Source organism: Megascapheus bottae, chromosome 12 (assembly GCF_031878675.1).
Source record: "Megascapheus bottae isolate mThoBot1 chromosome 12, mThoBot2.hap1, whole genome shotgun sequence".
Classification (NCBI taxonomy): domain Eukaryota; kingdom Metazoa; phylum Chordata; class Mammalia; order Rodentia; family Geomyidae; genus Megascapheus; species Megascapheus bottae.
This window is the reverse complement of record NC_143520.1, coordinates 54775670-54792956: the sequence shown is the minus strand read 5'-3', so window position 1 is coordinate 54792956 and position 17287 is coordinate 54775670. Positions and strand designations below refer to the sequence as shown.

Below are 17287 nucleotides of genomic sequence, written 5' to 3'. Positions count from 1 at the left end.
GTATCGATGACCCAGCCCTCCCCCAATTACCGGGGAAGAAAAAAAACCACACTGAGTCAGGAGCTGTGTCAGCCATCTCTCCGCTGATCTCTGCTGATCTGATCTGCTGTTCTCTCTTTATTGCGTCAGGCAATTAGTTATATGCTGTTGGGGTAAGAGAAGGTGGGAACTGGGAAGCTAGCCAATAGGAAGAGGGCCACCATGCTACCACTAAGGGTCTGGGGGGGACTTTTAGGTACTGGGCGGGACAAGTGCAGGAAAGCGCGGGAGACCTGCAGACCTGCGCTGCTTGGAGACCCGCAAAGCTACAGGGGCTCAATCGAGTCAAAGAGATGCCTTAAGAGAGGTATGCAAGGAGTGAATGCCTGGCCAAAGCCCTTTAATTGCAGCTGAGCCAGAATCAGGCCTCAGAGATGGAGGTCAGGCCCCAACAGAGCACTAGCTTTGAGCTGAAGAGCTTAGGGATAGTACCCAGGTCGAGAATTGATAGTTTTCCTATATAGTATTTTCTCTGTAAAATTAAAAAAAGTCTTTCTTCACCTATTCCAAGTATCCAAATTCACTCTTTCTCTGAACAATTATATTTACAACAGTCCTATGATAAAAGTAACTTCCATTTTCCCCATCTTATAGACAGAAATTGAGCCAGAGAGAAATTATACTTCCTCAAGGTCACATGAGTGTAAACAACTACTACTTTGATACACATTTTTTCACAATTTATAGAAACATGAGATGATACCTCTATCACAGTATTCTGTATTTATTGAATCAGCCCAGGATGATTTTTTCTACAACCATATATTTCTATACCAAACACTGTGGTCTTATAAAAATCACTGGGTTGTTGTTTTGTCTTGGGGCTTAAACTCTGGGCCTGGGTGTTGTACCTGAGCTCTTCAGTGCAAGACCACCGCCCTACTCCTTGAGCTACAGCGCCACTTCCCGTTTTCTAGTGGTTAATTGGAGATAAGAGTCTCATGGTCTTTAGTTCCTGGGCTGGCTTTGAACCTCCATCCTCAGATCTCAGCCTCCTGAATAGCTAGGATTATAGGAATGAGCCACCTCGCCTGGCAAAATCACTGGTTTTGGTGTTACCTAGACTTATGTTTGAACCTGCGTATTCTGTGCCTTTTTTTACTTAAAATTTGAACACAATGACAGTACCTATTTAAAAATATTGTTTTAGGGCTGAGAATGTACACCACACACACACACACACACACACACACACACACACACACACACACAACTGCTCTTTGTTGCTGTCCTTTGTATGTTTGTTGTTCGTTGAATATTTACCTGGATGTCCATCTGGCTCTTGTGGTTCTAGCTGGGTAATGTCATGTCTATCTGAAAGAGCCATGGTCTGCCTAGCCATCGGTCAAGCTAGGATTTAGTGTTTCTAGATTCCATTTTGCCATGAGATTTCAAAGATTTGTCAATCTACCTGCCACTCTGAGTTACCAAGCTTGAGATCTGTGTAACAGGCTGCAGGTATGTCTGCCAAGTGATAGTCTGTGCCTTTCCAGCCCAAAGACTGAGTCTGTCTGACCAAGGGTCTGTGTGAACAACTAGAGATACAAACCTATTCCCCTGGGACACTTGGGGTCCACTTGCCCATCCATCTGGAGTCTGTCTAGTTGAAAGTCTATCTGTCCAACTAGTTTGAGATCTAGGTGCCAATCAGCTTGAGATCTAACCCTGGCAGGGCAGTAGGTCACAGTCTGTCTAAAGGTCCGCTGATCAAATAGGGGACCTCTCAAAGGGGCTCAAGTTCATAAAGCTGCTCATGGGGAGTCTGTCAGAAAGATCTGATGGTGTGTAATATCTGTTCAGCTAGGAGATAATCAGGAAAATGGAGGTTTGGGATGCTTCTCCATCAACCTGTCTGGCCAGTTGGACACCTGTTTACTGGCCCACCCAGCTGTGTGCCCAGCAATGGCTTTATCTATAGCTATAAATTGGGGGTCTTACATATGCAGAGAACCATGGCAAACTGAGAGTCAGACTGGCTGGGATGTTTGGGCTGTTAGGGTTTTGAGTGGGTGACATTTATCTAGACAGGAGTTCATTTGGCTAGTTAGGACTGTAGTATTCCCATTTGGGAAGTTGGATAGGGTCTCTTTAGCCAAAATGCCTACCTATCCAGCTGAGGTGTGTTTATATCTGCCTGGAACACTTTCCAGCTAGAAGTCCGTCTGGATGTCGAGCTAGAAGAGGAGTCTGACTGAGGACCTCTGCTGTGGTCTGTCAGGCTGTTGCTTGGTCTGTCTCTCTGGCTGAGGCCCATTTGTCTGGCTGTGGAGTTCCACTAAAGGTGTGGCTGTTTGTGGGGGTGAGCAGTGTGCCTTCCTAGTGTACTTTCTTGAATCTGTTCAAGGCACCTGAACAGCCCAGATTGCTACAATCACTGAAGCGGAGCCTTTCCTTTTTACACCCTGAGGAACTTTTATTTTGATGAAAGTCCAGTGTTCTCATTATTAATACATTGCTCAGTAGAGTGGTGGCTACAGCACTCCAAGAACCCATGTAGGCAACAGGCAGGCAGGTGTAGGTGCAGCACTCAAACTCGGGTCCACTCGGCAGGAGGGTCCCGGGGCCCCTTGGGCCTTCCAATGCGCAAGTTGAAGCCTGGAAGAGGAAGGGCGCTGTGGGTCTCACGAAGAAGCTGAGACATGATGAGGTATGCAGCTTACAAAGTCCATTGCCACCTGTTGATGTCCTGCTGGTCCACGGTGGCCACATCCACGGAATTCTGAGAGCCCAAGCCCACTCCCTATCCTAAGCCTTGAGCTCCTGGGATTTACTCCTGGGGCTGTCTTGTGACTTACTTACCCAGCCCACCAATCTGCGCTCTGTCTGTCACCTCCTCATAGGCGTCGGATTGAGCAGGGTTTTGGTTATCAGGAACTGCAGACAGAGCACACACACACACACACACAGTCAGCTCAAGCAGTTCTACAGTTGATGGATTCCACCCCAAACAGCTTCCGGGCCCTGAGGGTGGGAGATGGTAAGAGGGCTTTGTATGTGGATCTGGACATGCCAGGGACATCTGCCTGGGGGAAGGCCTAGGCACACAGGCTGGCATTGCAGGGGCTGACCCAGGACCCCAGCCTCCCCTCTGCGGATTGGCCTGGGGGAGCTTTCAGGAGTTAAATGAGAAGCTGGAGCCCCAGGGATGTGACTAAGGGAGCCAGGAAATAAGTCTTGGGGGAGTGGCCAAGCTGGGGTGCTGGGGCCCCAGCTCCCGGGGCTCCCCGGGCTCTCAGCCTCCATCAGGAAGGCGTCTCAAGGAGGAAGGACAGGGATTTGGGGGAGGGGAAGGGTAGAGGAGGGAAGATGCCCGTCCCTTCCCAGCCCTGCGCTGGGGCGAGCCTCGACTTACCACGGCCAGGCAGTGCCCCCTGCGAGTCCTCGGCTGGCGGCGCCGCAGCAGCCCGCTGGGCGCGGGGTATCACCTGGCTGTAGACCGGGGTCTCCCCCTTGCTGAGCGAGTCCGGCCCCGCGCCCGCGGGAAGCGAGCGCTTCTGCACCGCCGCGTACACTTCGGCCATGGGGAGGGTCCGGGCGCCGGGCACCGAGATGCTCCTGTGATGGACGGCAGGGGCGGGAGCGGAGGCACCCGGAGGAAGTGGGAGGGCAGCGCCCCGGAGCGGGGTGGGGTGTGCTCAGCCCGCGCTACCGCTTCCTTCCCGCCCCGGGCGAGCGAGCGGAAAGCGGAGGAGGGGTCGGAGGAGCCCGGCCTGGCCTGGGTCCCTGGGGAGGGTTGGGAAGCGGAGAGGGGGACGCCCGCACGGCTGCGGGATCAGCTTTCAATCAAAGAATGGGGAAGTGACATCTCAAAGTCGAGGGGGGCCTCACCGCGGCGTGAGGTCTGACATGTCAGAGGCATGGCCTGGGGAGGCCGGGCGGGGTTAAGAGGCAGGCTGTGGGACCCCCGAAATATAGAGCGCCCCTCCCCCATACCTGAGGACCCCGCCCGGGGGCAGGGCGCCCTGGCGGCCCGAGGCAGGCCGGAGGGAGAGCGCGTCGTCGTACAGGGGGACACAGTTCTGCTTAGAAAATGGGGGGCGCAGGGGTTCTGGTTACTGTGGCTTCGTGGGGAAGCTTGAGGAGGGACAGCCAGATGAGGGGACCCCCCGGGGGGCCCGGCTGGCTCTCCGGAGCGCATGCGCGCCGGAGGGTGTTGGCGAGGCGCGCGGGGAGGGGGCTCCCACCTCCTTGGCGTTGTGGTCGTGGGAGCTCTGGAGTGCCGAGTGGAACAGCCGAGCCACCGCGTGGTACAAGAACCGGTACTGCTCCTGCGGAGGCAAGCGGTCATCCCGAGGGGAGACGGGGCGGGGAGAAGGACTGGAGCTCCCCCGCGCGCGCACACACACACACCTCGGTCTGCACGGCGGCCGGACGCTGCTTCCGCATGGCCAGGACCACATCGAAGAGGCTGAAGTGAGGCGGGAGTCTCTGGGGCAGACAGATGAGCTCGTAAGCAGAGCCGGGGTGCGTGTGTGGGGGGGAGCACAAGCTGCACCCGGCACACAGACGACCCCCGCATACCTGGGTCAGGAGCGACTGTCTCACGTAATCCACCGTGCACAAGACGCCCGTCCTCCCGCAGCCCGCACTGGCAAGAGAGAACAAGGGCACGCTCTGCCAGAGTCCTCCTGCCACCCTCTCCTGTTCCTGCCCTCGCTCATGCTTTTGGACAGGGTCTACCTGTGTACCCTGGACTGGTCTTGAACTTGAGATACTTCTGGCCCTGAGTGCTTGCATGCAGAGATGACAGGTTTTAATATGGGGGAACTTATAGTTGGGGTGAGATCCCTGCAGGGTCTCTTGGTATGCACAATTCCAAAAGAACCCCACGTTTAGGTGATTCATTCATTCAGGAGCACAAAGAAAATAGCATCATGGAACGGGTGACACCTCATCTAAGACGTTCAGGATAAATGTGAATAAAACAAAACAAAACAAAAAGAAAACTCATGAAGATAGAAAAGTAATGCGGCTTGAACTTTGGGCCTGGCACTGTCCCTGAGGTTTTCAGCTCAAGGCTACCACCCTACTCTTGAGCCTCAGCCCCACTTCCCATTTTCTAGTGATTAATTAGAGATAAGAGTCTCTCAGATTTGTAGTGCCTGGGCTGGCTTTGAACCTTGATCCTCAGATCTCAGCCTCCTGAGTAGCTAGGATTATAGGTGTGAGCCAGTTTGCCCAGCATTCTCTTATATTTTCTAATACTTGCTTTATGCCGTAGAATATGGGCTGAAGAAAGATCCATGGGCTTTTGAGAAGAATATGTGCTGTGCAAATGGTAAATGAAATATTCTGTGGGTGCTTGGCAAAAAAAAAAAAAACATGTTTGTTTTGTTCAGCATCTGTTCTATGCTTACTGGAGAAAGCAGGCAGTGCTTTAAAAAAAATGCTAATGATTTCAGTCACCTAGAACGGGCATTCAGAAGTCAAGACTGGATGCAAGCCTAGTTTTCCCCTCCTGCCCTCCCTCTGTCATCCCAGTTCCTTCTGCCTCGCCAGGTCCTCCTAAAACCCATCCTGTAAACCTGCAGTGGACACAGAGTGGTCCAGGGTCAGATCCTTGTAGGCGGCGGGCTTCCTCCACCATGGTGAGCACGTGGTCGGGATTGCTGGGAACGCCACGGTCAGGCCAGGACATATACTGCAACTGGTGCACCGAACGAGATTCCTGGTACAGAGGAGCCAAGAATGGGAAAGAAACGCTTTCACGGACTCCGCTGCACTCCAGGCCCAATTCTAAGCACTGTCCTTCAAATCCGCTAGATATGGCTGGCAGGGCGTGGTATGGGCTAAGGCTCCCTAGCTGTGGGAGACTCTGGTTTTGATCCAGAGGGATGGGAATCTACTGAATTGACACCCATTTCACATAGCAACAAACGTGGAGGAAGAAATAGATCCCTTTCAGTACCTTCTGGAATGTGACTTGGAGAGTCCTGACGATGATGTCGAAATTCAGCTGTGTTTCCTGTGTCTGAGTACATCAGACAAGTTGGAAGAGAAAGGAAATTAAGGAGAAGGGAACAAACAATGTCCAAAAACACATTTATGGAAAAGAAAATGTTTGGTTTTCTTTTCTTTTGAGACAGGGACTCCTTGTGTGGCTCAGGCTAGTCTCTAGCTTTTACTTCAATCTTCCCAGTCCTTTGACTGTAGTCTTACACCTCCATGTCTAGCAGGGGGAAAGCATTTTTGATTTAAAAAATCAAATACTAAAAACATTTTTTTAAAAGTTGAGGAGACAGGGAGTGTGGCTTAGTGGTAGAGTGCTTGCCTAGCATTCATGAAGCCCTAGATTCTATTCCTCAGTACCACATACACAGAAAAAGTCAGAAGTGGTGCTGTGGCTCAAATGGTAGAGTGCTAGCCTGGAGAAAGCTCAAGGACAGTGCCCAGGCCCTAAGTTCAAGCCCCAGGTCTGGCCCAAATAAAGAAAAATGTTCATTTGGCCATCAGCCCCTGGGTCAAACCTGTAATCCTAGCTACTCGGGTTGCTGATGCTCGGAAGACTGAGGATTGAGGCCAGCTTAGGCAAGAAAAAGAAAAAAAGTGTGATACTCTTATCTCCAGCTAATTACTGCACTCCAGTTAATCAGCAAAACGCTGGGCTGGTGGCACTGAGGGCATGGCTGAAGAAATAGAGCACCAGCTATAAGCAAGCGAGAGTGTATAACCCCTGAGTTCAAAGCCTTGGATTCCATAACAAACAAACAAATTAGCAATAAATGAATACCAATTTGACTTAGATATCTCACAAACTTTTCATTTATCTGATAGGAGGAACTACTACATAAACTGAAACAAGACCATTTATAGTGAAAACAAGAGTTCCTTGTTTTCAAATGAAACCGTTTCATTGTACTTACTGACCATCAAGTACATGAATGGCCAGAAGTTTCCTCAAGTTCTTTGGAACTGATAAAAAAAATAAGAATTTAATATCATGGAGATAACTGCTCATACCAAAATAAAAGTGCTAGGAGCTGGAGTACAGCTCAGTGGCACAGTGCTTCCCTGGAGGTTCTGAGTTCTATCCCCAGGACCCAAACAACAAGAAAAAGTCTATAGCTCTGTGTGTGTGTGTGTGTGTGTGTGTGTGTGTGTGTGTGTGTGTGTGTGTGTGTGTATTTTGTTGTTGGTCATAGGGCTTGAACTCTGAGCCTGAGTGCTGTCCCTGAGCTCTTCAGCTCAAGGCTGGCATTCTACCACTTGAGCCACAATGCCACTTTTGGTTTTCTGGTGGTTAATTGGAGATAAGAGTCTCTTGTACTTTAGTGCCCAGGCTGGATTTGAACTGTGATCCTCAGATCTCAGCCTCCTGAGTAGCTAGGATTACAGACATGCATGATCCACTGGCACCTGGCTAAAGCAAATTAATAGTATTATTGTATTCTATGTGCATGCTACTACTGAGGAATTCTCTGAGTTTCCCACAGTGTGAGGGAACTGCAGGGAAACAGTTCCTCCTTTCTGTTCCAGCCCAAAGGCTTTCCACCCTGGACATCTTCCTTCAAATTTACAGCTTCCATGATTCCCCAGATCTCTCTTCGCATCATTTTCCAGCTCACCAGGGTGACGCAGAAAAGCCCAGTCTGCAGTGATTCTTGCTTTTGGGCCCAATAACGCTCACACTTCTTCTGCAGAATAAAGAAACATAAAGGGCAGGGAGCAAGAAGCAGGTCACCTTCAGAGTTATGATCCAATATGCCCCAGGTGCTGCTGGGAAAAGCACTGAGAGCTGTCACTATAATAGGGGCCAGCTACTCAGCATCACATTAAACACATGCAAATTCCATGGAGGTGAGCTGTTGAACATGCAATAAGAAGACAGGTAGCCATAAAGCTAGGCAAAGTGCACGGGCCACTGTTTTCTATCACTGACTCATGCAAGGGCAGGTCTGTAGTCACTAAACAGACAGCCTGGCTTATAACCTGGAGGTGTCACCAGGCTTCAAGATGTGAGGAACTCCAGTGATTCCACTGAGATGAACAGGCAGGGGTCATGGTTGAGAGGGGTCATTCAGCTAAAATTTGCAGGATACAGGAGAGTCCTGCAAAGAAAGAGCTATGCAAACCAAAGCCAAAAAAGAAAAGAGAAAAAGCTAACAGTTGTCAGGCACTCACTCGTAGTTCACACCTATACATCTAGTTCACACCTGGAAATCTAGCTACTCAGGAAACTGAGATCTGAAGATGGCAGTAAGAAGCCAGCTTGGGCAGGAATATCTGTGAGACTAGCATCACTAATTAACCATCAAAAGCTAGAAGTGAAGGTGTGTCTCAAGTGATAGAGTGCAGTCTTGAGTGGAAAAAGCCAAAGCTCTGAGTTCAAACCTCAATAGCAACACACACACACACACACACACACACACACACACACACGCACACACATTCCAGAAATATGCTGGAGGTCTTCTCTCTCAATCCCCATCTTTTTATCCGAATAATCATTTGAGTATACAAAGCAAGAAATTCGATGAGACCAGGCAAAATTAACTACTCATAAAAGAATAATAACTAAAGATCTGTAGGAAGAGTATTTTCTTGAGTTGACAATGGAACAAAATGTTTGACATTTCATTCAGCCAGAGTAGAGAAGTCTTGATTGATTATAACAGACGTCCCATAGGAATTTCAGATTTCTAGGTTAATGTAGAGCCAAAACAATTCTATAATAAATTCTACTCTCGACTTGTCTTAAACCCCAAGGGCTGGAGACATCACAAGAAAACCCATGTCATGAATACAGACACAAACATTCTCAACAAATACTAGAAAAGTATTACTCACTATAACCAGAGGAACGTAAAATTAAGGTTAACATATGAAAAATCCATCAACATCTCTCACCATATTAATAGATTACAAAATAAAAATTTGTGGCTGGGAGTTTGGCCTAGTGGTAAGAGTGCTTGCCTAGCATGCACAAAGACCCAGGTTCAATTCCTCGGTACCACACAATAGAAAAAAGCCAGAAGTGGTGCTGAGGCTCAGTGGTGGAGCTCTATGCTTGAGAAATCCCAAGGACAGTGCTCAGGCCCTGAGCTCATTCCCAGGACTGGCAAAAAAAAAAAAAGTAAAAATTTGTAATCACCCAAATAGGTGAAAATATTTCATGACAAGAATGTGAGGGGAATAAAGAATCCAAGAGCCCTCAATGTCTACAAAAGCCCCATAGATAACAGAATTGATGAATAGTAAAAGTCTGAAGCACAAGAGTGAGACAAATAACCCTTGGTTCTTCATTTCCAACTTTGTACTCAGAGTTTTAGCAGTACAATTAGGAAACAAGAGATAGAAATGGATGTTTGTGGAGCAAGAGAGTAGAGGAAATAGGGGAAGAGAGAAGAGAAGGAGGAAGGACAGGCACCCAGAGTGGAAAGGAAGGAACAAAACTATTTGATTTGCAGATGACTTGATTTCCTTTTTTCTTTTTTTTTTTTTGGCCTGTTCTGGACCTTGAACTGTCCTTGGGCATTCTCAAGTTTATCGCTCTACCACTTGAGCCACAGTGCCATTTCCAGGGTTTTCTGTTTATCTAGTACTAAGGAATTGAACCCAGGGCTTCATGTATGCTAGGCAAGCACTCTACCACTAGGCCATGCTTCCAACCCCTTGATTTCCTTTTATAGAGAAAACTCTAAAGAATGTGCACCAAACACACATGCACATGAAACTCATAAAATTTCAGCAAGGTTACGGGATACAAGATTAATGTATAGAAATAAGTTTGGTACATTTATGCTATAAAATTATTTCATTTTTAACAAAATCAAAACTAAGCCTAATTATAATTACATCAAGAAAGCAAAAAGTATACTGAGTCAGCTTAGTGGATGTGGTGACACATCTGTAGTGCTAGCTACCAGGCAAGCTCAAATTGGGAGAAGAGTTTGAGGCCTGCTCTGGCCAAAAGCTCATGAGACTCTATTCCAACCAGTAAACAAAGCTGGGCAGAGTTTAAACCCTATTGCTGCCAAAAGAGTATAAAATACTTAGTAATAATTTTAACAAAAAGGTAAAACAGTTACAGTAAGCATTACAAAGCATTACTGAAAGAAATTAGGAAGGATCCAGTTAAATGAACTTGAAGATAATATTGTTCAGTTGGCAGTACTAACTTGACCTACAAATGCATTGTGGTTCCTATGAGAATTTCAGCAAGTTTTTTTTTTAATATATTGCCAAGTTGGTCTTAAGATGAATATGGAAATGCAATTGCATTATGGGTACTGGGCAAACATAGTTTAACATATAGTCATATTCATGGATATGATTTATTACAGTGAAAGTATTCAGAATAAAACCAACAAAAGGAAAAGAGTTGTAAAGTCTGCAGGCTACAAAGCATAAGCTTCAAAAGTTATTTTTCCATTGGAATCACACAGGAAAACTCATTTGGAATTCAGTGGCCTGGATTTTCATTGGATATTTGCATCATAACTCATCCAACATATACCAAAATTTCTGAATCCCACAACAAGAGCAAGTACTGAGTATATACCATATTACACACACACACACCCACACACACACACACACACACACAATTTGTGACCCACTTGTATAAGATATTCTTCTAATTAAAAAAATAAAAGACATACCGAAGCCTTTCTAAGAACAGTGTCAGTATATCTTTTCTTTTTTTTTAATTTCCCGTTAGGGAGCTTGAATTCTGGTCCTGGGTACTGTCCCTAAGCTCTTCAGCTCAAGACTAGTGCTCTACCACTTTGAACTATAGCACCACCTCTAGTTTTCTGGTGGTTAATTGGAGATAAAAGTCTCATGGACTTCCATGCCCAGACTGGCCTTGAACCATGATTCTCAGGTCTCAGCCTCCTGAGTAGCTAGGATCACAGGCATGAGTCACTGGCACCCAGCTGTCTTCCTTCTTAAATCGATTCCACACAACAGACATAACCAAAACAATCTTTAAGAAAGGCATGGTGATCTGAAGATCACAGTTCAAAGCCAGCCCAGGCACTAACATCTGTGAGACTCTCATTTCCAATTAACCACCAGAAAAACGGAAAGTGGTGCTGTGTGGCACAAGGGGTAGGGAAGAGCTTAGGGACAACATCCAGGCCCAGAGTTCAAGGCTCAGGACAAAAAAAAAAAAAAGACATATTTAGAGGTTTCACACTTCCTGATTTCAAAGTTTACTACAAAGATATAATTATCAAAACTATGTCATAATAAGCACAATGAGACCTATAGGTCAAAGAATGAAATCGGTTCAGAAACAATAACTTATGGCAATCCTAGCTACACAGGAGGCTGAAGTCTGAGGATCACGGTTCAAAACCAGCCCAGGCACTAAAGACCGAGAGACTCTTACCTCCTTTTAACCACTAGAAAACCAGAAGTGGTGCTGTGGCTCAAAGGGTAGGGTGGTAGCCTTGAGATGAAGAGCTCAGGGACAGTGCCCAAACCCAACGTCCAAGCCCCATGACTGACAAAACGACTATAACAAAGATTTGATTCCAGAACTCTTCCAACTCAAAAACACAGACAACCCCAATAGCCAAATTTTAAAGTGGTCAAATGGTTTGAATAGATGTTTGTCCAGAGAAGATGTACGGATGGACAAATGCTTAAAAAACAAAACCACAGCTGGGTGCTGGTGGCTCATGCCTGTAATCCTAGCTACTCAAGAGGCTGAGATCTGATAAGACAGTTCAAAGCCAGCCTGGTCAGGAAAGTCCATGAGCCTTTTATATCTCATAAACTATAAAAAAAAAATTCTGGAAGTGAACTGTGGCTCAAATGGTAGAGCTCCAAGGTCAAGCAAGAGAAACTTAGGGACAGCATCCAGGCCCTTAATTCCAGCCCCAGGACTAGCACACACACACACACACACACACACACACACACACACACACACACACAAATAAATAAAAATAAATTAAAAATGTAATTAGTGGTTTTCCTAATGAGTAAGAGGGAAGTATAAATTAGTAAGTGCTGGTGAGCATGTGGAGAAATTATAACCCTATGCATAGCTGATAGGAATATAAAATGATATAGCCATTGTGGAAAAATAAACAATGAAGCATAGAATTACCATATATCTAATAATTCTACTCTAGATGTAAACAGAGACTTAAACAGATATCTCTATATCAATGTGTATAGCAGCATTATTCACAAGATTCAAATGATAGAAACAACTCAATTTCCACCAACTAATGGGTAAACAAAGAAGACACTTAGATACAACAAATCATTATTCAGCCTTAAAAATAATGAAATTCTGGCTGGGCTATAGTGGCTCACACCTGTAATCCTAGCTATTCAGGAGGCTGACATCTGAGGACTGTGGTTCAAAGCTGGCCCAGACAGGAAAGTGTTTGAGAATTTTATCTCCAATTAACCACCAACAAACAAAACAAAAACAACCCCAAAATTAGAGCTGTAGCTCAGGTGGTAAGGCACTAGCCTTGAGCATAAAAAAGCTCAGGGACATCACCCAGGCTGTGAATTCAAGCCCTAGGACCAGCACAAAAAAACAAAAAGAATGAAATTCTGATACATCCTATAACATGGCTGAACCTTGAAAACATTATAGTAAGTAAAAGAAACCAAAGACAAAAGAACAAAGAAAATTAATAGAGGCTGAAAAAGTTGAGATGATTAAGAGCTGGGGGACAAAATGAGGACAAATTATTTAATGAATACAAAGTTTATGTTTGGAGAACTCTAGAAATGGTACTGTGCTGGTTGTACAACAATGCGAATGTATGTGCTGTTACTGAATTATATACTTAGATAACTGAAAAGCAATTTTGTATGTGGGTGTGGGTGGGATAACTAGGGTTTGAACTCAAGTCAGCTTTGAGCTTGTTCAGCTGGTGCTCTAAGACTTCCAGCTTTATGTTTCTCTGGTTATTTTCTAGATAAAACCTCAAAAACTTTTCTGCAAGGGCTGGCCTTGAACTCTGATCCTTCCTGTCTTGGCCTCATAAGTAGTTAGAACTAAGAGGTGAGCCAAAAGGCAACTGTTATGTTCTGTGTAATTTTTAAAAAGAGCCTTAGTAAAACAAAATCCTCTTTTCCAAGGATAGCTATAATTAAAAACAAGACAGAATGGTAGGAATATAGAGAGATTGGGGTTGCCACACATTGTTGTGAGAATGTAACATTATGTAGCTACTATGGAAAACAGCTGGTCACTTCCTCAAAATATTAAAAATAGAGTTCTCATGTGACCCAACAATTCCCCTTCTTGGCATAGACTCAAGAGAAATGAGACATATATGAATGCTTTAGTACCATATTTCATAATAGTTTTAAAAGGTGGAAATAATCCAAATTCAATATCCTATAACATACTTAATGGAGAATTAAAATGTGGAAGGAACACTCAATGGGATAGTATTAAGTAAGAGGAAATGAACTATTGATACATGTTACAATATTTTCATGAATCCTCAAAACACATTGAGAAGCCAATGTTCATAAATCCACATATAAGATTCCATTTAGACATGACAGCCAGAGAAGAAAAATCTCTTGAGCTCAAGCCCAAGTCTGGCAAAAAAAAAAAGAAAGAAAGAAAGAAAGAAAGAAAGAAAGAAAGAAAGAAAGAAAGAAAGAAAGAAGGAAAGAAAGAAAGAAAATAGAAGCTGGGCACGGGTGGCTCATGCCTGTAATCCTAGCTACTCGCAGGCTGAGATCTGAGGATCAAGGTTCAAAGCCAGTCCGAACACAAAAGGATGTGATTCTTATCTCCAATTAACCACTAGAAAACAAGAAGTGGGAAGAAGTGGGGCTTGGCTCAAGGGTAGGGCAGTAGCGTGAGCTGAAGAGCTCAGGGACAACGCCCAGCTCAAGCCTCATGACCCACAAAAAGGAAAATTGAAAGCAAATACTGTAAGTTTTGGACTGTACTACTAATATAGAGCCTATTTCATCTTAAAATTACCTAATGCCTAGAAAACAGTAAGAAAGGAAATGGAAATGTAGGACAAGGAAAGGAGAATGTTGGAAAAGGTGAATGCAGTTACTCAGCAAGTGTAGGAGGAAGATGGAGCGAGGAAGACAGGGCCTGAAGGAGAGGCTAGAGTGAGAAGGTCGTCCATTCCTGAAGCAGAGCCCTTCCTGGTGTCTCTGAGGAATAGCAGAGGCCATAAGCACAGGTGGAAGGGAATGAGAAGACAGGGGAGGGATATACAAAGAAGAGCTCAGAGCCGTGTCCTGGGAACTCGTCAGTATGGAGCTTTACTATACTGTGCTGCACCGCTGGGAAATTCAGAAGGACTTCCCACATGATGGAAATGAGCTCCATGAACAAATGGAAAGATCAGAATTAGTAGCCTTCCCCAGAGCCACAATGAAGTGAACCTTGAGGTCCTAAGGATGAGGAAGGCCCTAATGGGATTCCTCTTCCTTCTTCCCAGCGTGGGCATTGCATGCAGACACACATACATACCCGGCCGTTCTCGAACTCTCGACAAGCCATCAGTATCACCTAGACACGAGAAGGGCAGAGGGAGGTGATACGGATTGGGAGAAACAGAGAGCAGGTGCTGAGAATCTTACCCTCCTTCCAGCCCTGGAAACTGACCTTGATTCTAAACTCCCAGACAAGACGCCAGAAGTCTAGCAGGGTATGCGGGAGGGGTCCTTGCGTGGCAATATAGGCGCGGCTGCCATCTGCGCCCTAGAGATGGCCCATGCACTCAAGAACTGCCGTGGGCCAGCCTCACCCACCTCCAGCCCACCTCTCCCGGACCTCCAGCCTGCCTGGATGAAGCTGGCGTTGATGTAGTCGCCAAGTCCCTCCTCTTGGAGCAAGGAGAGAACCACTCGAGTCTGGTCATCTGCCAGAGATGAGAAGTTCAGAGGATGACGGAGGTGCCCCGTAGCGGGGGTTGAGGGGGGGCGCGTGTTCCCCAAGGAAGACCCGACTTACAGGGCACCACGTCCTTGTAGCGGTTCTTCTTTATGTTTTCACACCGACTGCCAGCCTCGGAGGAGAGCACACCCTGGGTCTTCCAGGCAGCAGAGCGGGCCAAGATGTCCTGGAGGCACCCAGAGCGAATCAAGAAGGAAGAACAGAAGAAGGATGCAAGGAGCCAAGTGAGAAGTTCTGGGACAGCGAGGCATTCATAGAATACAGGCCAACAGCCCCCAGGGAGAAGAGGAAGACCCCTGATGGTTCAAGACCTATGTCACAACAAAACCATCAAATAACAACGGCCTAGAGGCCCTTCTCTCGGCCAGGATCTGTACAAAAGGCAATTATTACAAGGTCCCTATAGAGTGAGCACTGCTGTTGACATCCTCATTGTGCAAATGAGAAAGCTGAAGCACACGTGGCCACGTGACTTGCCAAAGGTATCATCGAGTCACTGTCAGTTCCTGCACACTCAATCTGGGTTACACTGTGTTGTAAGCCATGATCAATCAAATATATTTTGTATTATTTAATATAAGAAGACAATATATGGCAATATACATGAATGTCCAACAAGCCATAAAGCATTTGCTTTATATGGGAAGACATTATTGGTATTTTATCACTGGTGATTATAACAGCTGATTAGTGTCTTAATATCATCATCAGTTATTCATAATCACAATGGTAATAAATAACACCTACTAAACCACTTTACAACTCTCAGGTTATTTCAGCCTTAAGGGAGCCCTCTTGTAGTAGCCACTATATGTTCGTGTGTGTGTGTGTGTGTGTGTGTGCTTGGAGCTTGAACTCAGAACCCAAACACTGTCCTTTTTTTTTTTTTTTTTTTTTTTTGCAGGCCCTCTCCCAATTGAGCCACTCCTCGGCTGCCAGCTTTTTATTGGTAGTTAATTGGAGTTAAGCATCTCATAGACTTACTTGCTGGCTTGGAAGTGCCATCCTCAGATCTCAGTTCCCTAAGTATCTAGGATTACAGATGTGAGCCAAGGACACAGATGCTATCTGTTTCTATTAGCAAGCAGAAGGATGGTTCAGCAACAGGGGGCCCCCTTGCCACCCAACTATCCCCACACAGGGCCACAAACCGTGGCCATACACTGCATGTAGACTTTCCTATTTATAAAATATATTTTAGGTTCGTGATCCATCTCAGATGTGTATATGTACCAAATGTGTCACATATTGTATATTCACTTAGGAAGTTAATGACTAAATTTGGTCTTTGTCTATTTGTTTTCTTGCTGTTGTTTTATGGGATTACACTTGTGTAAATTATGATTTAAAGTAATATTTTTATGACTTCATAATAAATATTACACATTCCTAAATTTGACATATTTGGAATATGTTACCTATATTTGAAATATTCCATCCCTCCATCTAAACCTATGTAGGCACAGCATTAGCATTCATTAAACTTGATTTGCACTACTCTTGCTGTAACGTTTGTAGTTTAAGTGGCGACAGACACTTTAGAAGTAAATACCCCAAGATGCCCTGAGAGTTTTTACCTACTATTCTCAGGATCGTCTGGTCACTAATATCCCCATTTCAACGAAGGAGAACTGAGACTAGAGGGGTCAGGTAAACCTCCCAGGGCCATAGCCCAGAAGAGCCAAGCGGGGATTCGAATTCCCTGCCCCAGAGCCTCGCTCTTGCTCTCTCCTCTGCTCCCCAGTTGCCCCGTTCTTGGGATCATTGGGCGACCGGCTCTGGAGTGGCCTGGGCCAGGGACTTCCCCAGCAGGTGTGCCGCTGGTTCGTCCCAAAGAACGATGGCTTTGGGAGGGGACGGCCTGGCACCTCGCCCTCCGGAAAGCTGCAAGCGGAGGTGAAGAACAGGACAGGACGGCTCCAGACAGCTACCCGAGGTGCTGGGGTGGGGAAAGCCAGAGCTCTCGGGGCGGGAAGACAGCCCCCCACCCCCAGGCACCGAGGGAAAGAGCAGAGCTTGCAAGCTGCGCCGAGGGACAGACGTTCTGGCCGTCCAGAGCGAAGCGCCGGAGCGCACCGTGAGACTGTCCACACTCGCCCACTCACGCTGAACTCGCCGGCCAGGACGGTCTCTTCCCGGCCACGCCGCGCCTCCAGCTGTTCCAGGAAGCTCCGTGCAGCATCCGAACTGCGGCTCATGGCGCCCTCACCTTCCCAACCTCGGGAGGGACAGGTTCTCCACGTTTTTATCCAGCCGGGACACTTTGGGAGGCGGTGGCCAGCGAGCCGACTTTGCCCCCGTCCAGGGCAGCCAATGGAAGAGGGGAAGGGCGGGGCTAGGCGGGCCCTTTGGCCAATGGCATTCAGCTCTTGCCCCGCCCAGCCTCACCCCCCC

The 17287-nt window shown here is 46.5% G+C and overlaps 1 protein-coding gene across 1 annotated transcript; it reads right to left on the bottom strand.

Annotated features, from left to right (window-relative positions):
- Positions 1–2445: 2445 nt before the first annotated feature.
- Positions 2446–17158, bottom strand: Ptpn18 (protein tyrosine phosphatase non-receptor type 18). The gene is made up of 15 exons (XM_090342991.1): positions 16999–17158; positions 14951–15059; positions 14782–14858; positions 14603–14698; positions 14468–14506; positions 7605–7673; positions 5948–6010; positions 5565–5707; positions 4561–4627; positions 4390–4467; positions 4224–4307; positions 3973–4058; positions 3392–3594; positions 2839–2913; positions 2446–2634 (listed from the first exon to the last, which is right to left on the bottom strand). The coding sequence occupies exons 1-15, from the start codon at positions 17089–17091 to the stop codon at positions 2567–2569; spliced, it is 1350 nt and encodes a 449-aa protein (XP_090199117.1). The 5' UTR covers positions 17092–17158; the 3' UTR covers positions 2446–2566.
- Positions 17159–17287: the final 129 nt, after the last annotated feature.